Source organism: Molossus molossus, unplaced genomic scaffold, assembly GCF_014108415.1.
Source record: "Molossus molossus isolate mMolMol1 unplaced genomic scaffold, mMolMol1.p scaffold_m16_p_18, whole genome shotgun sequence".
Taxonomy (NCBI): Eukaryota; Metazoa; Chordata; class Mammalia; order Chiroptera; family Molossidae; genus Molossus; species Molossus molossus.
In genome coordinates this window covers 38,657,965-38,680,972 of record NW_023425353.1, presented here as the reverse complement: position 1 = coordinate 38,680,972, position 23,008 = coordinate 38,657,965, and the positions used below count along the sequence as shown (strand labels likewise).

Here is a 23,008-nt window from a genome sequence, read left to right as displayed (position 1 = left end):
TTATACAAATGGTAAACAGTATTAGCTTTGTATGAATATATTTTAAAACAGACTTAGTCACTTAGGAAAAGACTTTGTTCTCATGAAGCTGTCTCTCAGTTTCAAACAGCACCTTTAGTGATTAAGTAACGAAGATAAAAGTGCTATCACAATACTACTACAGAAGTGTCTGACAAATGTAAATTAAAAATGAATAGTTCACCCTGGCCGGTTTGGCTCAGCGGTTAGAATGTCAGCCTGTGGTCCAGAGAGACCCAGGTTCGGTTCCCGCTAAGGGCACATACCTTGGTTGCAGTTTGTTCCCGGCCCTGGTTGGGTCGTGCGGGTGGCAACCGCTCGATGTGTCCCTTTCACGTCGATGTTTCTCTCTCTCTCTCTCCCTCCCACTCTATCTGAACAAAAAAACGAGTGAGGATTAAAAAAAAAAAAAAAAAGAATAGCTCATTAATTACTGACACTGTCATTAATTGCCAAAGGAACCCACAAAAACAAAACAAAATCTAAAGAAGCTACCAATTGAATTTGACACTCAAAATGTTCAGAAGCCCTAAATAACTAGAGATGTTTTACTGGCATTCAATGACCATTTTACCAATCCCAGAGTGGCAAGCAGCTTTGTAGCTATCCTCAGATTTCAATCATTTCCATGTGCCGTTTTCTACAAAACATTCTGGAGACAGGTACGGGTGTCTAATCACAGCAGAAACTACACTGAGTCCCTGCACATCTGCCCATGACAACTCAAATCCCACAGACAGAATGGCCCCCATCCCAAAAGAATAATGTCTACCCTGATACTCAGCAGCCAGTCATGATAGGCACAGAGCATATTCTTGGATAGGTCTCTAATTCCAATGGACAAAAGGGGGCGTAGGGGGGGCTGGAAAAAAACAAAAGGGACAGCAGGGTCCCTCTGTCTGTCACCCTGGCCCACTCCAGGACAATGGCTCAGAAAGCCACAGGTAGTGTTGGCTGCCTGAGAGCCACCGCCATGTGCTAATATGGTAAGTGTTTAATACCCCCTCGCCTAGGCCTGGCAATACATTTTCCTGTACCTGCGCAGGCTACTCACACCAGGTAAAAATGATGCATTCCATGTGGAAAGGGCAGACGTTTCTCACTCATAAATGCAAGTTAGAGTCTAAACACCAAAATTCAAGCACAGCAGATTATAATTCTTCTGAAAAAGAGTGCCAAGTGGAAATAAAAAAGATGTGGGACTGCCCCACAGGCATGCAGGAGGCAGCCCATCAATGTTCTCTCTTATCAATCTTTCTTTCTCTCTCTCCTTATCCCTTCCCCTCTCTTTAAATCAATAAAAAGAAGAAAAAAAGAGATGTGGGACTTCTCAAGGGGCAGGCACATTCAAAGCCCTATGGGGGGAAAATAATAAAACTAAAACAGAGGAAAGCAGCAAACAAGGTCACATGGTACATCTCCAGCCTTTGAGAAAAAGGAGATGGGAAGGAATAATAAGGCAAGAAATCAGTTTAGCTCTTCCCTGTACCAGGCACAGTAGTAGATGCTTTCATCATATTAAATCCTCAAAGCAACCCTTGGAAGGATTAGCCCCTTTTGAAGAAGAGGCTCGGAGGAGTTAAGTAATCTGCCTGAGGTTGTTGGGATTTAAAATAAGTCTGCCTAAGCTGAAATGCTCTCATTCACTAACCATGCCTGCTGCTTCCCTGGCAGACTAAGAGAATGCCAGCCAATCTGATCACTATAATGCTTATAAAGTGGCTCATTTAAGAACAAAGAGAAAAGGGAAATTGTCTTATGCACTGGGATACTAATTTCACTCTTTCAAATCTGTTTTTTTAATGACTAAAAATTAAACTGCAAGTGATTATAACATAACAATCATGGAAACAAAGATGGAAAGAAAAAGAAAAAGAGCTTTCACAAGAAAGCAATTCTCCAGACATCAGTGGCATTCAAACCTCAGCCCGATGCCTGGAGAGGAAGCTTACCCATGCAGAGCCAGCACTGGTGGATGTCCACAGCAAAGGACGTTATGAGGCCCGACTTCAAATCGTGCTTTAATGTCCACGCGTTGCTTGAAGACCTGAGGTCCCAGCCAACCAGAGAGCCGTTCACAGTGGCATAGGCCAGAACGGACTGTGCCCCAGAGTTGAAGTGATGCATATCCACCACACAGCCGTCCTCCTTCTGGTCTAGAATTCTAAAGAAATAAACAAAAGGCAAAGGTTTTTCCAGTCACTGAAAACCTAGTACCAGTCTCAATTAAGATGAATTTATATTCTAATCATGGTCAAGAAATAAAAACTCTGTGACCGATCAAGACAATGATAGTTGAAACATTTTAAGAAAAGTATTTTAGACTTAGAGAATACAAAAACAGTACACAGAATTCCTGTATATCCTTCATCCAGCTTCCCCATGTTAATACCTTACACAAAACCATAGAACTTTTAACGCAAAACCATAGAACTTTTATCAAAACAAAGAAATTAACGTTAGTACAATACTAGTAAAGTACAGAACATACTAAGATTTCATCATTTTTCCACTAGTGTCCTTTAACTGTTCCAGGATCAAGATCAAAATAGCACATGTCTTCTAAGTTTCCTCCAATTTGCCAGTGCCTCAGTCTTCCATTTTCTTTCACGACCCTTTGGAAGACTACTAGTGGGTTCTTTTATAGGATGTCCCTCAGTGTGGGTTTGCTCATGTGTTCTCACAAAGACTGAGTTTATGCCATATTGGGAAGGAGGCCACAGAAGTCACATGCCCTTCTCGGTGCATATGTGAGGGAGCACCTGATATTAGTACGCATATTGGTGATGTTAACCTTGATCATTTGGTCAAGGTGGTATCTGCCAGGATTCTCCACTATAACCTGCTATTTTTCCATGTATAACTATTCATTATTTTAGAAAAATGCCTGTGGTGTCCTAATGGTGACTTTCTATTTTCCTCATTCCTTCTACACTCATAGATTAAAATTCTTATATAAAGAAGAGTTGTCACTTCTACATTAATTTATTTGTTCATTTACTTATTTATGTCAGTATGGACTCATGGATATTTATATTCTTTGAGTTATTACCCAATACTATTGTGATTTATTTTTTTAATTTAGATATAGTAAAATTCACTTTCTGTGGTATATAGTTCTATGTGTAGCCATCCTGTGCAAATATATATGCAAAAAAATTTTTTAATAGCAAACAAATAGCTACTTCTACCACAAAACCATAGAAAACAATTTTGCACCCCCAAAATTATACTGTGCAGATCCTTTGTAATCAACCTTCCCTAACCTGTGGCAACTCACTGATCTGTTTTCTTCCTTATAATTTGATGTTTTCCAGAATGACATATAATTGGAAACAAACAATAGATAGCCTTTTAGGACTGACTTCTTTCATTAGAAAAAAGGATTTTAAGATTCATCAGTGTTGTTGCATTAGTCAATAGTTTACTTCTTTTTATTGCTGATAATAAAATAAAAGTAATAAAATATTACTGAGGCCCCTTTTTATTCCTTGTTCTGTACTAGTCCATTGTATGGGTGTAATTGTTTTTTAAGCTTAGGCATTTTTAAAGTAAAAAGAATATCAAACTTACTAGCCAGCATCCTTTATCAGTACATATCATGCTTTTGCACACACTAATTTAGTTTTATCTCTTAGAGCAAGAGTCAGCAAACATTTTCTGTAAGGAACCAGACAGCAAATATTTTAGGCTTTACAAGTCACTTATGTATCTAGTGCAAGTTCTTTATTTTATTTTATTTTATTTTTTACAACCTTTTGAAAATGCAGAAATAATTCTTAGTTCACAGGCCATATTGCAGGGTACAGTTTGCAGACCCTTGTCTTAGATAAATAATTATATTCACAAATATTCTATTACAAACTATATTCCCTCTAAAGAAATGATGAAAGTCAAAATACCAAATAAAATGTGAAAACATGTCACGAATTATAATTGACGGGGAGGAGAGTGTCTAGGGGGGGAAAAGGAGAAATATCTGTAACAAAAGTAAATTAATAACAAATTAAAAAAAGAAGAGCCATGATAACGATTGATCTGATTGAATGAAGCAAACAAATAGACAACAAAAAAGGATTCATGGAAAGGTTTCTCTGGAACACACTGCTGTCAGGCACGGTGAAATCTAAATATCCTGGCACAATCCCCCAAGTCTAGGTAGTCAGTGTTTGCTCAGGGAAAAGACAGTAACATCCATCGAGGGAAGCACTGTGAGCTGAGAGGGGTCCATGCACAGAACGAGCATGTCAGTGTGTGTGTCCTGCCAGCAGTCATCACACAACACATTCTGCCAATAGCTCTGTTACTTTTTTTTTTCTAATCCTCGCCCGAGGGCATTTCTCCATTTTTTTGTTCAGACAGAGTGGGAGGAAGAGAGAGAGAGAGAAAAAAAAATCGACATGAAAGGGACACATCGAGTGGTTGCCACCTGCACAACCCAACCAGGGCTGGGGACAAACCACAACCTGTGCCCTTAGTGGGAACCGAACCTGGGTCTCTCTGGACTGCAGGCTGACGTTCCAACCACTGAGACAAACAGGACAGGGTGCTCTTTGTTACTTTATATGGAACTCAATAGCATACTGCTATACAGTCATCCTCTGCTAATACAATTTTAAAAAAACTGGCAGACTATGGTTTTTTTAGTTAAAGGACATATATAATACATATATAATACACTCTAGATAAAAACTGCCCAAATCTGTTTAGTAAAAGTGTCCGAAATAACACATTTTTAGTTGCAAAGGCAAAACAAATAAACACTGTAACAATACAAACAAATAATAAAAACTTAGGAGACCTAACAAACATCTTTTCTGTCTTAGCTACCCCAATGGCCATGACTTACAATGCACTTAACTGTAAGCATCTGCTCATTCTGCTTTCTTCCCATAGGGTCCACCACCTCTGCCTGCCTTGCCCTCCATTGGCTGGCTAGCTTACATCTGGTCTCACATCTTCCAGGCCTTCTTCCCTATTCCTACAGGCTGTTCCTATAATATGGCACATTATGACACTGAATTGAAATCATCTGTTCACTGGTTTGTTTCTCCCACAAGACTGTGTGTAGTTCTTACAGAGCATGACATTATTTTATTTTTGTCTTTGGAATCCTCACTGGGTAGCATACTGGACAGCTGAAAAATTGTTCTGCTTTATCTTTAAATATCTTACCTTGCAAGTGCTTAATATGTAGGCAACCATGATTTATAAGTACTGAAAGAAATTCTTAAATAAAACCAGCCAGCATGACCAATGGACATGGACAACTAAGCCAGGGACAGGGTGGAGGGGGGGTAGGGTGGGGGGTGCCAATGGGGTAAAAAGGTAAAATATCTGTAACAAAAAAATAAATAAAAATTCATAAAAAAAAAAAAAAAACAGCCAGTATTTTGCTTTAAAACGATAAGCTAATCATCTGAAGAAAAGCTACACTCCATGTTCCCATCAACTTCAGAGGTTTCAATGCCAAGTGACAAACTGCTGACACCATTTGAGTTTTCTTTAATGAAGAACATTCATATTCTCAAAATCAGCTAGCCAGAGTTCTGCTTTTAGTAATTGATACAAAAGATGTAACTGCTAATTAGATTATTCGGGTACATTCCAGAATGGGATGAGGCCCAAGTTCAAAATTGCCTTTCTGATCTTTGGACAAACTAGCAGAAAATAAACATGCAAACACAGTTTTTTAAAACCAACCACATGTGACAGATCTGAGTTGGAAACACAGCTTTATTTCATGTGCTTAAAAAAAGAAGTGCAATGTAATAAGCCCTCAGTTGATACAAACTAAATTGGAGAGGGAGGGCTAAATTACCCTGGGCCACTCAATGCAGTTTAAAAACACACAAGATGGATACCTGCTTTGTAGAGGATGAATTTTTGGAGACTTGGGCAGCTTAGAAGCCTCGATTCCAAGAAGCTGAACAGCACCATTATCAGACGCAATGGCCAAATAGTGTGAACCCTGGCAGAATGTGAGAGTCTTGACACGGCCTCCAATTCGGCTATATGTAAGAATAGATCTGCACAAAAGAAAAATCAGATTGTGTTTCTGAAAGGCCACAAGATCATTATTATTGCTAATATTAAATAAATAGTCACATGACATTAACAAAAAAAACAATGCTACTTTAAGGTCCATTATACCTTGATCTCATAATAAAAACAAAACTGCTCAAAAGCACTGGTACAAAATCGCCTTTTCTTTTGATATTTTCAAATGGCCCTCCTCACACACTTCTCTCCTATCCCAGAAAGACTACCCATCCTTCTTCCTAGCTGGAAATCCCATACTTGTGGTCCTGATCCAGTTCTCCCTCCATTCATGCAATACCTTAATCCTTCCTCCTACACTCTCTAGTTACTCTATAATCCCTAAGATGCAGCCTGGCACAGCAGGAAAACCAATAGCTTGGAAGCAAAGAGTTGAGTTCCACTATTGACTACCCATATGATCTTGGTCAAGCCACTTAACCTACTTTATGTCTCAGTTTACTCAGCTACAAAATAAGGACTGCCCAACTACCTGAGATATAGTGACACTCAAATAAACTAAAAAACATTTACAAATGCAAAATATTATTAATATTCAGTCTCTCCCACACATACATGCTGACCTCTCAAGCTGTCTGTTCTCCTTCCTTATATACATTGCCAAAGTTCTTGAATATCTGGTCTACACAGGGTGCTTCCCATTATTACCAATTCCTCCTTCATTATCCCACACATGGGTCGCATACTCACCCTTCTAAGGAGCCATACTCTAAAAGGTCACAAGCCATTAATCATCAAATGTATTAATCTTTGTGTTTTATAATTTATTTCATTTTACTATACAAGTTAATACATATTAAATGTATAAACGTTACTGAAATACAGAAAATATAGAAAAGTAAAAACAATTATAAATCTACCACCAATAAATTCCCTGTTTTTATTTACCTTGGAATTTCATTTTCTTTTTTTTCCCCTGAATACACAATTATTGGTTGACAGTCTTTTTCTTTCAATACTGTGAATATGTAATCCCACTGATTTCCAGTTCCCATCATTTTTGGTGAAATGTTAGCTGTTCACCGTACTGAAGATCTCTTGTACATGCTGAGCTGCTTTCTCTTACTGCCTTCAGGAGTCTTTGTCTTTCAGTGGTTTGCTCATCATGTGTCTGGTCTCTCACTGATTCCCATTCTACTTGGAAATCATTGAGCTTCTTAGATATGCAGATTAATATATTTCATCAAATCTGGGGAGTTTTCAGCCATATTTCTTCAAATATTCTTTCTGTTCCTTTTTCTCTCTCTTTGCCTTCTGGGACTCTATTATGTGTATGTTGGTACATCTGATAGTGTTCCACAAGTTTTTGAGGCTCTGTTCATTTTTCTTTATTCTTTTTTAGTTTTTGTACCTCTGACTAGATAATGTCAACTAATCTATCTTCAAAGTCCCTGTTTTTCTGCTTGCCAGTTGAAATCTGTTATGAAGCCTCTTAAATGATTTTTTCATTTCAGTTATACTCCAGAATTTCTATTTATCATTTCTATCTTCTTGTGGATACTGGCTATATAGTGAGACATTTTTCTCATACTTGCCTTTTAATTCTTTAGACGGGTGTTTTTTAATTCTGTGAACATATTTTAATAGCTAATTTAAATTTCTTATGTTAGTAAGTCCAATGTCTGGGATTAGTGAGGCACAGTTTCCAGACTGCTTTCTTTCCCTGTGTATAGGCCATACTTTTCTGTTTCTTTGCCTTGCTTGTAATTTTGTGTTCAAAACTGGATGTTCTAATGAATATGTATCAACTTTGGAAATAAAATTCTGATGTTGTTGCTATTTATTTAGTGACTTTCCTGTCTATAAAGGAAAGTCTATAAAGTCTGTATTCTTTTTAAAATGCGTGGCCTCTGAAGTCTTTGTTCAGATAGTTTAGTTGTCAGCTAATGACTGGAAACAAACTAAGTGTTCCTTTGTTGAGGCGCTCTGTGTCTGTGTTGTGGCACAACCTCAACAAAGCAGTTTACAACTCTGCCGTATCCCTCATTTCCTGCTTGCACAAAGTCTCAAGATCAACCAGAGGTGAGAACTCAAGGTCTTCTCGGGTCTTTCTTGGACATGTGCACAACTCTACATGTGCACGTGGCCTTATAGCCATCCAAACTTTTCAAAGGCCCCTAGGGACATTGCCTAGTTCTTTCTTTCAAGTTTTTTGTTAGCGTCTTGTTAGCTACAACTGGTAATGCCACCTCAAGTGGGTGCAATGTTAAACAAATACCACTGATAATTTCAACAAATGTCTTATAGATGGAGTTTTTCAAAAAGAACAAGGTACACCCCATGTTCATAGCAGCACTATTTACAATAGCTAAGATCTGGAAACAGCCCAAGTGTCCATCAGTAGACGAATGGATAAAAAAGCAGTGGTACATATACACAATGGAGTACTATGCAGCTGTAAGAAAGAAAAATCTCTTATCCTTTGAGACGACATGGAGGGACCTGGAAAGTATTATCCTAAGTGAAATAAGCCAAGCAGAAAAAGACAAATACCACATGATCTCACTTATATACGGAATATAATGAACATAACAGTCTGAGGAATACGGTAGACCCAGAAACATGGAAGTAGGGCACAGACTGACATCCCTCAGAAGAGGGGGCGGGGGGTGGGAAGAGATAAACCACAGAACTTATATGCATGTAGACATGGACAACAAAGCCGGGGATGGGGCGGGGGTGGGGTGGGGAGGGGGGTGCCAATGGGGTAAAAAAGGAGAAACATCCGTAACAAATAAATAAATTTTTTAAAAAGAACAAGGTCCAGGTCAGATCAAATAGAGACAGATGCTGAGAACGAAGCCTTTCAGTTGGCTGGCAGAAAGGTGAAACTGTGACAATTCTCTGGAAATGGGGCGCTAGGAGAGTTCTAAGGATTTATTACCACTTGAGTGGCGACTAAGCTGTTTGTTTCCATGGCTACTGTAGTTGTGGTACCACATGGCTCACTGTTCTGAGAATTAGCTGCTTTTCTTGAATAACACTCTTTGGATTGATACAGGACTTTAGTTAATTTACAGAGTTATGAAAAAGTTGATTTTGATAGTTTTTTTTCCAGTGTACTCATAGTTTCTGTCAAGATTTTTGGAAGTCTTTATTGTCATTAAAAAACAGAAACCTTACTTGTTCTTCCTAAACCTACTTTTTATATTTCATATCAAAAAATGTATTTCCACGCCAATTTTATACTTGCACCATCACTTACTTATCCAACTTCACTCCTACTACTATTAAACCTTTAGTTTGCCTCTAATCTTCTACTATTATAAATAAAGACCATCTAAACAGTCCTAAAACTAAATCTCTGAGTTTGTTCTTTGTTATTTCCTTAGGATATGGACATCACAAAGGCTTATGATATATAATGTCAAAGCCCTTCAGACATGATGAATGTACCAACTACATCCCACCAAAGGCACTATATGAGAATGTCCCATGGCCTTACTAGGTTTTCACGCTATGTGGCTTTTTAATGGCATTTGAGAGCTGCCTATAAGTCCTTTTCTTAAAACTCCATCTTCTGTTGCAGTCTAATATAACTTAAATGGTTTCTTCTCCTTTTCTGACCCCCCCCTCCCCAAAATTCAATTTCCTAAACCCAGGTCTCAGGCGGTCTCAGGTCTTTATAACCCTTTATATTCCCTTTTCTTAAGAGTAGCCATACAACTAAAAATTTTGACTTTAAACACTACCAATGAGTCTAAAATATGTAACTTTAAAACCAATAACTTTCTTACACGCTCCTCAATTGTTTCAATTCCTCATTGGGCCAAAACTCTACTTAGATGTTTTACCATCAAATTCAACAAGGACCAAAAGCACCAATCTCCCTAAAGTTGAGAACCTAAATGAGTCAAAATAAGGTAGAAGAAGCACTTATGGAAAATATAATCTAGAATATTATAAAGGATTGAACTGAAAAATCTATGTGAAAGTTTTAAAAAACAGCAATTTTTTTCAAGTAGTCCTCAAGGGACAAACTAAAAGCATAGAAAGGAGAAAATAGAAGAACCAAGATCCAGGTGGCCTAAACCACCAATCATAATTCAATCAGAAAGTTGGGACTGGGAACTCGGGAGTCAGTCAGCCAACATAATACATAGGGGAAAAGCCTCAGAAGTCAGAGTGTACCAGTAACTTTTCCTAAGAAAACACATCTGTTTTACTGCTCTGTCTCAGCCACCAGCTATTTCCCACTTGGTTATGGCAATAATAATGGCCTGCTTCTCCCCTCATCAGGTCATGAAGGCATATGATGAGAGCAACATATTCTGTTCCCTTCCCCGCTTCCCCACCCCAGACCTGGAATGACGTACCTCCAAGGCAAGGCCTATTGCACCCAACAACTAGAGAGCAAGTGTTAATGGCAAAGCAAGAGCACAGATGCATCTAGGGGAAATCCAATCTCCTAAGTATCACACAAACTTCCCTAAGACTGTACAGTCGACTAAATTGGCACGTTTTCTGGGAAAGCACTGTCTAAAATGTGACGCTTGGATACCACTACCTAAAATATGACACTGGGATACAGAAGGTATGGCTCTGTGATAAAAATCTTTTGTGAATTAACAAGTGAGGTTTTGCAAAGTTAACAGATGATTCCAAGACCTTGAGAAGTTTACTTATGTCAATTAAACTTATCCTTCTATTCAAAGGGGCAATGAATGCAAATGATGATAATGATAACAAAAGAACCATTTGGAAAGTAATTATCAAAAGAGATGTTTAAAATATTTATAAAAATGCTAATAACAGTGGGGGAAATTTTTAAAAAATAGATGTAAGCAGAGATTGTATGTGAAAGAATCTGAGAGGAATATTCTGGGGTGGTGCTTATGCTCTGAACCTTTAGGGCAGTTTCATTTGCAGATATATTTGTTAAAACTCGTGGAATAGTTCACTTAAGATCTGTGTACTTCATAACATGAATTTTATGCCCCCCCCAAAAAAGAAGAACTATATATAAATATTGAGCTCCGGTTAAAGATATGCAAGCAGTTTTTAGGGAAAGTTCACTGATGTCTACAACTTACTTTGAAACACATATTTAAAAGATGAACTGACAGGAAGAATAATAATTATAACATAGCAAATATAATAAAACTACTAAATATAGAATCTGTGTGGTAAGTATAAGGATGTTACTGTGAGACTCAACTTTGAAAATTTCATAAAACAATGTTGACAAAAAATTGCTACACGCAGTCAGGAATCTTTATCGGTTTCTGATTTATGTTCTGAACAATGCAATGCCAAGAGAGAATGAATATGGAAACCATAATTAACCACAGTATAAAAATATAGAGCCCTTTTAAAGCCCTGGCCAGTTTTGCTCTGTGGTTGGAGCATCGGTCTGTGGACTGAGGGGTCGCAGGTTCGATTCCCAGTCAAGGGCACGTATCTGGGTTGCAGGTTTGATTCATGGTCCCAGTGGGGGTCACGTGGAAGACAACGGATCAGTGTGTCTCTCTCACATCAATGTTTGTTTCTCTCTCTCTATCTTCCACTCTGTTTAGAAAGCAAAGGAAAAATATCCTCTGGTAAGGATTAAAAAAATAAACGAACAGCACAAAATTGTGTCCAAGTGGTAAGGAGTAAGTAGGCTTTTAGCTACCAAAGATATTTTGTTGTTTGATTATTTATGGTTAACTATGGTCAAAGGACTGATAACAAGCACCAGAGATTCCTCACATCATTTTATGTACATAAGATTTAATTTTAATTTCTACTAGTTTTATTTTCAGACCCACACCAAACTAAGCATGAAATATGAATGTGGCAGAACTGATGGGAATAGGGGATCCAGCAGAAGGAGGAAGGACAGCAAACAGACTACATAACAAGTAAGGACATAACTATAAAGTAGTACAAATATAAAATACTTCTAATAATCACACATCGAAATCACATCACGCATGTTAAAAGTGTTCAGTACTTCAAGTCATGTTATCTCCCTTTTGACCATTAATGGTACAGCAATGGTAGTATGTGTTTTCCTTGCATAGCTAGCCAATCTATCATTTTATTTACTTTTCTCTTGATCATATTCCATCTAATCCTTTCAGCAAATCAGATTGGCTCAACCAGCAAAATATCTGATCATTTCCCAATACCACCACCTCTTGCTTGAATTACTGTAAAACCCTAACTGCTTCTGGCCTGTCCCTCCTCAGTCTATTCTCAACCATCTAACTCAGATCAAGTCTCTCCTCTGCTCAGAACCCTCTAAAGCACCGGTTCTCAACCTGGGGGTCGTGACCCCTTTGGGGGCTGAACGACCCTTTCACAGGGGCCGCCTAAGACCATCGGAAAACACATATTTCCGATGGCATTCATAATAGTAGCAAAATTACAGTTATGAAGTAGCAACAAAAATAATTTTATAGCCGGGGGTCACCACGACATGAGGAGCGGTATTAAAGGGTCGTGGCATCAGGAAGGTTGAGAGCCACTGCTCTAAAGGCTCCCTACTTCCCTCAGGGTCAGAGTCAAAGTCCTTCACAACAGCCTACAGGGCCCTGTGTAATCCAACCCTCTTGTTCCTCCCTCCCCTTCGTTCTGCTCCAGCCATCCAGACCTTTCTGTTGTTCCTCAAACATGCCAAATATCATTCTACCTCAGGGCCTTTGAAATCCCTGTTTCATCTGCCTGGAATGCTTTTTCCCAAGATATCCACATTCCTCTCTCCCTTGCCTTTGTCAGGTCTTTCCTCAAATGACATTTCTCTATGAGGTATTCTCTGGCCAATTTATTTAAAATTCTACTCACTGCATTCCCTTTCCCTCTTCCCTGCTATATTTTTCTCCATAACATTTTTTACCAGCTAACATATTGTATATTTTACTTATACTGTTTATTGTCTACCATCTCCCACAGAAAAGTCTTTTTGTTTATTTTTGTTAATCCTCATCCGAGGATTTAATAAAAAAAATTTTTTCCTTTATTGATTTTAGAGAGAGGAAGGGAGAGGGAGAGAGAGAGAGACAGAGGAAGAAAGAGATGAGAGAGAACATCTATTGGCCGCCTCCTGCATGTCCCCCACTGGGGATGGAGCCCACAACCTGGGCATGTACCCTGACTAGGAATCAAACCGGTGACCTCTTGGTGCGTGAGTTGACACTCAACCGCTGAGCCACACCGGTGGGCTGAGGATTTTTTTTCCCACTGATTTTAGATAGAGTGAAAGGGAGGGAGAGAGGGAGGGAGGGAGAGAAACATCAATGTGAAAGAGACACATCGTTAGGTTGCCTCCCGCATTATCCTGACCGAGGACTGAACCTGCAACCCAGGTACATGCCCTTGACCGGAATTGACCCTGCTACCTTTCGGTCCCCGGGTTTGAAGCTCTAACCACTGAGAAAACTGGCCAGGGCAAAAAGGTACTTCTGTCCATTTATCATTACAGTATCCCTGGCACCTGAGACAATGCTTGTCACACACAGTATAAACAATCAATAAATATGTGTTAATTGAATGAATGAACTGACTCTCCTCCTAAGCATATTTTACCTGGTAGTAGTGGTCTTCCCCTCCATCTTTTGACTGTTCCAGATTTTCACTGTACCATCATTTGAACATGTTGCAAAAAGTGAGTGTTCATCAGAGACTCTAATTCGATTCACAGCAGATTTGTGTTCATGAAGATGAGCAACTAGTAACCCTTTAGGGCGCCACCCTAAGGAAAAGCAAAGGAGTACACCTTAAACTACTTTATAAATATAATCTTCCCCTCACTCCCCCACCTATAATCACCAACAACCAGCATGAGAACAATGATAAGAACTAAACAAAGAGTACCAATAGACAGCCAATACAGAGTAGTCTACTGGACCATGACAGATAATATTATCTATTAAGATATCCAAGATGGCAATTAAGAGTTGCTCAAATAGCCCTGGCTGGTTTGACTCAATGGTTGGAGCATTGGCCTGCGGACCAGAGAGTCCCGGGTTCAGTTCCTGCTAGGGGCATGTACCAAAAAAAAAAAAAAAAAAAAAAGAACATAAAAAGAGAGAAAGGGTGAGTCCTTCTCTAGTGTCTGAGAAGGCACAATAGTCACGCGCTACCCAGAAAAACCCTGACTACTTGCTCAGTTCCAAGAAGTAATGACTATCCTGACCTAGAGAAATTGGATGCTGGGAAGGCAGCCTGAGCCCGAAAGTCTCAAAAACCCAGATGCACCATACCATTAATGTCTGACCTGAGGGTGCTTATTGAAACTCTCTGAGATTCGATTTCCTTAAATGTAAAATGAAGAAAATATTACTTAAACCAAAAGGTCACTACATGGATAAATGAGATGTATAAAGAGTCTAACCTGTCCTAGGCCCATGGTAACACCCAATGTTCCCGGCTGGTATGGTTTAGTGGTTGAGCGTCAACCCACGCATCAAGAAGTCGCTGGTTCAATTCCTGCTCAGGGCACATACCCAGGTTGTGGGCCCAATCCCCAGTGGGGGACATGCAGGAGGCGGCCAACTGATGTTCTCACTCATCAATGTCTGTCTGTCTGTCTGTCTGTCTCTCTCTCCTTTCATCTCTAAAAATCAATAAAGAAAATTTATAAAACACCCAATGTTGACTTCCTCTCTGCCTGAAATCATTTATTCTATGGTATCAACATGTTAGTATAAATGGTATTATAAATTACAGCCTCAGAAGGCCCATGAATTTTCCAGTACTTTCTTTATACCATCTATACCCTTTTATTATATATTTTTTGCGTATGATTAATTTTTTCTAATAAATTATAAATCCTCTGAGGCCAGGAGACCATGTGTTATCCATTCTGTATCATTCACAGTATCTGGCATGTCCTTGCACATAACTGTCTCTAAGGTCTGATGAATAAAATTCTGTACTATATGCAACATTTAATCATATCTAATATCAATCAATTTTAAAATAAAACAGAAAGTTATACTTCTATATTAGGAGTTAGCACTGTGCCTAATTAAGTGATAATAATGCTATTTTAGGATGAAATTTCTTTTACCAAGAAACAAAAATGAAACCACTACTTCCAAATCTAGCTTACTCTAAGATACAAACATACGTTTCTCCTTGGAGCTCCAGACCCCGTGTGGGAAAAACAGCTGGATATGGTTTTTTTGGTTGTTGTTAATCCTCACCCGAGAATATCTTTCAATTGATTTTTTTAGATAGAGTAGAAGATAGGGAGGGGGAGAGAGAAACATCGATGTAAGAGAGACACATCGATTGGATGCCTTCTGCAGGACCCCAACAGGGGCTGGGGATCGAACCTGCAACCCAAGTACATGCCTTTGACTGGGAGTCAAACCCACGACCTTTAGTACCAGGGCTGAAGCTCTAACCACTAAGCCCAACTGGATATGATTTTTAAGGAAGATATGTTGGATTTTAAAATGATCAAAAACACTTTGCCATGAAGTCTAGATAATCTCCTAGACTGGGTTGAACATTTCCCTCTGGGGAAAATCAATTTCACACAACAACTCAAGTGTGGGGAAAAAAGGTAAGAGCCTAACAGTCACTGCACATTTCTTGAACCACAAAATTTGACACTTTTTCTGTGATTACTGTATAAAATGTATAGCTCCACACAAGTACAATATGCTACTTACAAAGACAGATTCTATCATAAAGTAAAGTGGACAGTCTGCAGTCAATGTTTTTTTAAAGCAGGGTTGGTATACAATACTGGACTATATTACAAAAACAACTTAAATACTCCAGAATATTTATTTTGATAAGAAAATTTATGTTACTTGAGATGCCACTTACCAATTAACAATATTCTCTAAATCTTTAAATCATTTATCTCTACCAGCATTTTCCCTAAGTTCACAATAGAAACCCATGGAAATTCACAGAAGTTTTAAATCTCTACATATAAGTACACTATGTATTTCTCCTCAGTTTTCAAGACAAATTTTTATTATTAAAATCTATACATAAACACATTTTAAATAGTTTTCCAAAATGTGCAAATCTAATATCAAAGACTAGCTCTCCCACATTAAACTGGGCAAGTCTATGAACATAACTGGGCCATATTTTCATCTGAAATATCTCTCAATTTCTTTTAAATCTTCTCAGAATACAGGAGTGTTTCCCCCCAAATCTTACTGTTGATAATTGTTAAATGGTGGGAATACAGGTGATTTTCTTTTCTTTTCATAGTATCCATAATTTTTTCTCTTTTACAAGAAAATTAAGATGTTAAACCCTTCAGAAATTAAAAATTGAAGTACACTCCAAGAAGCCTGACATTCAGTGAGAAAGTGGCATAGCATTAAAGCACGCAGGTGAAACCCAACATAATAAATGTGAAAAATGGACCATAGGACAGGCTAAAACAGTTAGTGGCTTCAATAAGACACTACCAAGTTGCCCCTAGAGCTAAGAAGATCCAAGCTCCACAAATAATGGCTTTAGGTTTCTCACTTATTGCTTCTTCCTCTCAGCTTCCACAGTGACAGTTTGTTCTACCTTCCTTGGCCTGGGAGTTAATTATCAGTGCCATCAGATTTTAGGCTTTGGCACCCAGGCTGGAATACAGCTCCCTGGCAACAGCACTTTACCAGGGGGTGGTGGTTTGCTCTCCCATTCAGCGTTTTCCATCATCTGCTTAGCTATCCTCTCAGCATTGCACTGCTCCCGCTTTTGCTGTATGAGTTGCTGAAGCTCAGTTTTACAAGTTGTGATCCGAATCTGGTAGGTGGACGGTAAAATTGTACTACTTAAAACCTGAATTGTTGGTTTTCTACTTTGGACATGCGTCACTTCTGGAACCTGCAAAACAAATAGAACTATAGGTATTTGTGTCATAAGCAAAGTATATTTGATGAGAAAAATGTACCTATGTTCTCTTTATTTTATCAGCTTTTTGTCCTTATTGATGTACCAATTTTTAAATTCACTGAAATACAATGATGTTTTCGATGAAAACCTAGTTAAAATAAAGTTTAACCACATATATTAAATTTGAAAACTTCTACATTAAAAAAAATTTATCAGCCCGGCCGGTGTGGCTCAGTGGATTGAGTGTTCTCCCATGCACCAGGAGGTGCTGGTTTGATTCCTGGTCAGGGCACATACCCAGGTTGCACTAGATCCTCAGTATGGGGTGTGCAGGAGGCAGCCAATCAATGTTTTGTTCTCTCTCTCCCCCTCTCCCTTCCTCTCTATCTAAAAAAAGCAATAAAAATATATTTTAAAAACTATCAGTGCAGCACTAACATTAAACAAAAATCCTCATTATATGAAAAGAAACAGAATTTTGTCGGTTTGTTCAGTTAATATATGACTGGCTAGGGAAGAGTTACCTTAAATTACAAACTTATTTCAAATATATCAAAATCATCATGACATTCTCAACCATGGCAAACTTGAGACTTTTCTTCCCAGAATTTTTCTGGTTATTTACAGATCTAACTATGTTATTATATAAGAGGAAGAGTAAAAGGTTCACTGAATGCTAATTATAATCACAGTTTATAATGATGTCTTCAATCACAATTTCAGATCACTTTATTAGTGAGTACTCTAAAACAGGACCTTTTTTTGATGCTTTCAATAATTAGATTTCCCTTTGGCTATAAAATTAAACATAAACGTGTCTTAAAAAGAAACGTGTCCTGCCCGGCCTGTGTAGCTCAGTGGATTGAGCATCATCCCATGGACTGAGGTCCCAGTTGGATTCCTGGTCAGGGCACATGCCCGAAAGATTGATGTGTCTCTCTCACATCGATGTTTCTATCTCTCTCTCTAAAAAAATCAATAAAGTTATTTTTTTAAAAAAAATATATATATATGTCCTCCTACAGGACAAGTCACTATATTTATTTTTCCAAAACAGTACAAAACCTTTAAACATCCAAAACAGCAGAATGGGATTAAAAGGCAAAAGAGGGCCACTGCCTAGGTGACAGTACCTGTGGAGAAGTTGACAAGGCGACACAAATGCCAGCCGAGGACTCAGAACGAGGAGGCTTCCCAGCCTGAATCACCTCCGGCTCACTCCCTTTGGGTAGGACCTGTGGGATGCTCGGTGGTTCCAGTGACCCAAACATGCTTTTCCATTCTTCATTTACATTTGAGTCTTGTTTCACATGTTTTCTAGCTACAAAAACAGATTCAGAATAGACTGAAGGAGTCTCTAAACCAGTATGTGCTTTTATTGCTTTTTTTGGTGGGGGAGAGAGAGCAATGAACTTCCCATCCTAGTGTTCTTTATGATCTCCAACATATTTATATTCATATAGCAACTCATTAACTCTAGCTTCACCCCTAGAGCAGATGGAACAGAAGCACTTTCAATGGGGAGGAGGGGGTCAATGGGGGGGAAGGGGGAGACATCTGTAATACTTTCAACAATAAAGATAAAAAAGAAGAAGAATTTAAAAATCAAATTAAAAAAGAAAAGCCCTGGCCGGTTTGGCTCAGCAGTTAGAGCGTTGGCCCACAGACCAAAGAGTCATGGGTTCCATTCCAGTCAAGGGCATGTACCTTGGTTGCAGTTCAGTCCCCGGCCCTGGTCTAGGTCGTGCAGGAGGCAACCAATTGATGTGTCTCTCTCACATCAATGTTTCTCCCCTACCCCCGCCAGCTCTCTCCCCCTCCCACTCAAAAAAAAAGAGTATGTTCAATTTATAATCTCATCTACAGTGTATGAAATTCCTATTTCCCTACACCTTTGTTAACACTAGGCATCATCGGTCTTTGCTAATCACATAGGCAAAAATGGTATTTCATTTTAATTCATATTTATTTACCTTCTCAAACATATGCATCTCTATTCTTCTTTATAGGTTCAAATCCTTCACTATTTTTCTGTGGAGGTGCTTGCATTTTTCTTATTAACCTATATGAGTGGTTTACCTATCATGGATTCAAACCACTGATGATTAAGTTGCAAATACTTCATTCCAAATTTGGCAGTTAGAGGTTTATTTTAAATATAATTCACTTGCTGCCTTCATAAGCTGATACTTGACTAGAGGAATTTTTAAAGGTATGTACTTGGAAGTGAGTACATCTCCAAAAAGGGTTAAGGGAAAAAGGCTTGAGATTTTAAAAACTTCATACAATCAGCCCTGGCTGGTTCGGCTCAGTGGTTGGAGCATCAGCCCGTGGACCCAAGGGTAGCGGGTTTGATTTCTAGTTGAGGGCGCATGCCTGGGTTGCGGGTTTGATCTCTAATCCCGGTGGGGGTCGAGCGGGAGGCAGTCAATCGATGTGTCTCTCTTTGAATCAATGTTTCTCTCTCTCTTTCCCTCTCTCCCTTCCACTCTATCTAACAAGCAATGGAAAAATATCCCCCAATAAGGATTAAAAAAAAAAAATTAGAACATCATAGAATCAATGTCAATGTCATCATTACAAGAGCTGACAGTTCTAAACCTTGAGACTTCAAATAGTTAAGGCTCCTCTGGTCTCCACTCTCTTGTATTTTCATTGTTAACAACAAGGCTATTCTTTTCAATTCACTGAGCATTACTTACTAATAACAAACTAGAAAACATTATCTCATTTTACAGACTATTCATTTTGGGTTAGTGTTTAAAGGATTAAAAAATAGAATTTCATCTTCAATCATACCCTCCACAGAGGCAACATGATTTTATGACAAGAGAAGGGCTTGGGAGTCAGGCTTCGATTTTGAATCCTGATTCTGACACATACAGAGCCGTGGTTTTGGCAGGTTCCTTAATCTCTTAACTGTTAGTTCACTTCTCCACTTTTCCTCTCTCAAGTCTTCCTATAACATAATGGAGTATATGAAAGTTCTATTTCTGAGATATGTGACTTTTACTACTAATTAGCTAAAAGTAGCTTTATGAAATAAGTAATAATGCAAGCTAAACACACACACACGCGCGCGCGCGCGCGTACTAACCTCTCTTGTCATCTGGTTCCTGTTTGGTTCTAACAAGATCCACTTGTCTCCCAGTTATGCCCAAGGCTGCCAAGTCAATTACACCTTTCTGACTGCTATCATGAAGATGGCTCTGGTCCACGATATTGGCCTTTGCTTTGTTAGATTTCATCATGAAGTCTTTTAGGGCCAAAAGTTTGTCTTCCTCTTCCTCTGTCATTCCCTAAAACCAAATGTTCTAGGTTATTTTTGCAAATAACAACAATAGGCCTCAGAATGACTGACAGCTAAAGGGTCAAACCACCCAATTTAAAATTCTAAGAGTCAGCATGGTAAAATCAAGTAAGCAACAGGCAAGAGAAAAAGAAAGCATCAATACAGAAAAACATCTCACTATTCTGATCTCCCAAAACACACCCTCTCCATTATGGCACTTTCTACTTTGCATCAAGATTTACATCTTAAATTTTTTTCTAAATGAGAACATTCAAGTATAACTCATCTCTGAAATCTCCAAAGAACTTAATGCCTGTATCTAGTAGATCTTTAGTATCTAACTTTGAATAAACAAATGTTTAGTATCTAAACAAAAAATCTAGAAATACACTGTTAAGCAAAAGAAGTATACCTACTTCCACCTTGTTCCTAGAAGTGTTGAGAATATTAAATGAGACACTGTATGTGAGAGCACTGTATAAGAAAACATTCTATACATCTCGGGAACTGATAGGCATGGTGGCTGAACTGCAAATGTGAGCAACACACCCACTAGTGTTTTAAGATAATGCTGTGATTGGAGTCAGATTGCCTAGGTTCAAATCTCAGCTCTGTTACTTGCTACCTGTGTTACCTTGGGCAAGATACCCAATTTCTATGCACCCCTATTTATTTATCTATAAATGAGGCTAATTGCTAGCACCCATCTGACAAAGTCATTATGAATTTTTTATAAGTTGATCCACCCAAGACACTAAGAATACCTGAAACTGTCTAACAGCTAATAAATACTAAATAATTTATTTAAATAATTAATTCAATGTGCAGCTTAAGCATTCTGGTAAATGGAACAGTTCTGCATTTTCTTCTTAACTTTCCAACCATGCACAGAATCCTCTAGAATGTTTATGTTATGCAAATTAATTAATAAAATGCAAATGGCAATTCCTGAGGCCTCAATCAAGAATCCCTCCAAAGTTTAAAGCAATATTCCAATACACAGTCACAAGACAAACAAACCCTAAAAAGTTAGAAAGCTAAGAAATAATAAAATAAAACTGCATTAGGGTATAACTCACAGAGAACCTTGACTGTTTTCTAACATTAACCTGAAATTCACTTATTTTCACATCTTATAAAATCTACCTAAAGCAGACAATTTTTTAGCTATAGCAAGAGTTTCCCTCTATTTATTTATTTATTTATTTATTTATTTATTTAGGTACGTGCCCCTAGCCGCTAAGGCCTAGCGGAAACCGAACCCAGGTTCTCTGGTCCGCAGGCCAATGCTCCAACCACTGAGCCAAACCGGCCAGGGCTCCATTCTTTTTGTTAGTCTCTGTTTCAGTTCACGAGAGAGGAGGAGGCTGTTTTAGACCACAAAAGGGAGAGCCATCATAAGGGCTTTAACAGGATTGAAGGACTGATACATGCCACAACATGGAGAAACCTTAAAAATATTATGCTAAGGTGCCCTGGCAGGTGTGGCTCAGTTTGTTGGAGCATCATCCCATGCAACAAAAGGTGGCAAGTTCGATTCCCAGTCAGGGCACATATCCAGGTTTCCGGTTCAATTCCCAGTCTGGATGCATGCAGGAGGCAACCGACTGATGTTTCTCTCTCACATCAACACTTTCTCTCTCTCTCCCCTCCCCAACCCTTCCTCTCTCTAAGATCAATAAATAAAATAAAATATTTTGCTAAGTGAAAGAAGCCACTCATATGAAATATCCATAATGGGCAAATTTTCAGAAACAGAATGTAAAGTTAGTGGTTGCCAGGGGCTAGAGGGAGAAGCAAATGGGGGATGACTGCAAATGAGCATGAGGTTTCCTTTGGGGATGATGAAAGTTCTGAAATTAGATAGTTGTGATGGTTTCACAACTCTGTAAACATACTAAAAACCACTGAACTGTACCCTTCTAAAGAGTGAATTTTACTATATGTGAATTGTATCTCAATAAAGTATGACAGGAATGCAACATAAAAAAAAAAAAATCACACAGCCCTGGCCGGTGTGCTCAGTGGTTAGAGTGTCCGCCCATACACCAAATGATAGCAGGTTTGATTCCCAGTCTAAGGCACGGAACCTGGGTTGCAGGTTTGATCCCTGACCCCTGTCGGGGTACATGTGTCTCTCTCACATTAATGTTTCTCTCTCTCTGCCCTCCATTCCCTCCCTTCCTCCCTCCCTCCCATACTCTCTACAAAAATAATCAATGGAAAAAATGTCCGCAGGTGAGGATTAACAACTACAAAAAAATCTGACAAGAACACTACAAAAAAGAAAAACTGAAGGCCAAATTATTCATGAATCTACATGTAAAAATATTCAATAAAGTATCAACAAATCAGATCCAGCTGACATAAAAATGCATTTTAAATAGTATTTATACTACTTTATATTATTTATATATTATATATTTGTATTTATTATTTTATATTTACACACTGTATAATAAAAATGTATTTAAATATATACTTGCGTTTAGCCCAAAAATCCAGGAATAAAAGGTTGCTATGACAGGAAAATCAATCAGTGTAATTCACATTATCAGAAAAGAGGAGGAAAAACCATACAATGATCTCGACAGAAAAAGAAAAGACATCTGATAAAATTTAACATTTTTCCATAATAATCCTCTTAGCAAGCCAGAAATGAAAGAAAATTTCCTTACTCTGATAAAAAAATACATATTGTATAAAAAAGCATCACCCAAAATGGAGTAACGTTCAGAGTTTTCCCAATGAGATGGAATATCATCAATTCTATTTAAGACTATACTGAATATCCTACTCGTTTAAATAAAGCAGAGAAAACAAAAGTATTTAGATTGGAAAAATGAATAATAC

At 38.3% G+C, this 23,008-nt stretch overlaps 1 protein-coding gene across 5 annotated transcripts in view; it reads right to left on the bottom strand.

The window, feature by feature from the left end:
* PIK3R4 (phosphoinositide-3-kinase regulatory subunit 4) overlaps nucleotides 1–23,008 on the bottom strand; it is an 81,114-nt gene that overhangs the window by 17,904 nt on the left and 40,202 nt on the right. For 3 of the 5 annotated variants that reach the window (XM_036266377.1, XM_036266378.1, XM_036266379.1), the window contains 6 exons: nucleotides 19,961–20,162; nucleotides 17,997–18,184; nucleotides 16,644–16,854; nucleotides 13,588–13,753; nucleotides 5,883–6,047; nucleotides 1,971–2,182 (listed from right to left, as the gene is read on the bottom strand). In XM_036266377.1, the coding sequence (XP_036122270.1) occupies nucleotides 1,971–2,182; nucleotides 5,883–6,047; nucleotides 13,588–13,753; nucleotides 16,644–16,854; nucleotides 17,997–18,184; nucleotides 19,961–20,162 (1,144 nt within the window). Of the gene's footprint in view, nucleotides 1–1,970; nucleotides 2,183–3,591; nucleotides 3,679–4,882; nucleotides 5,013–5,882; nucleotides 6,048–13,587; nucleotides 13,754–16,643; nucleotides 16,855–17,996; nucleotides 18,185–19,960; nucleotides 20,163–23,008 lie in introns of those variants that run through there. The other 2 variants (XM_036266380.1, XM_036266381.1) reach the window with 2 other exon arrangements.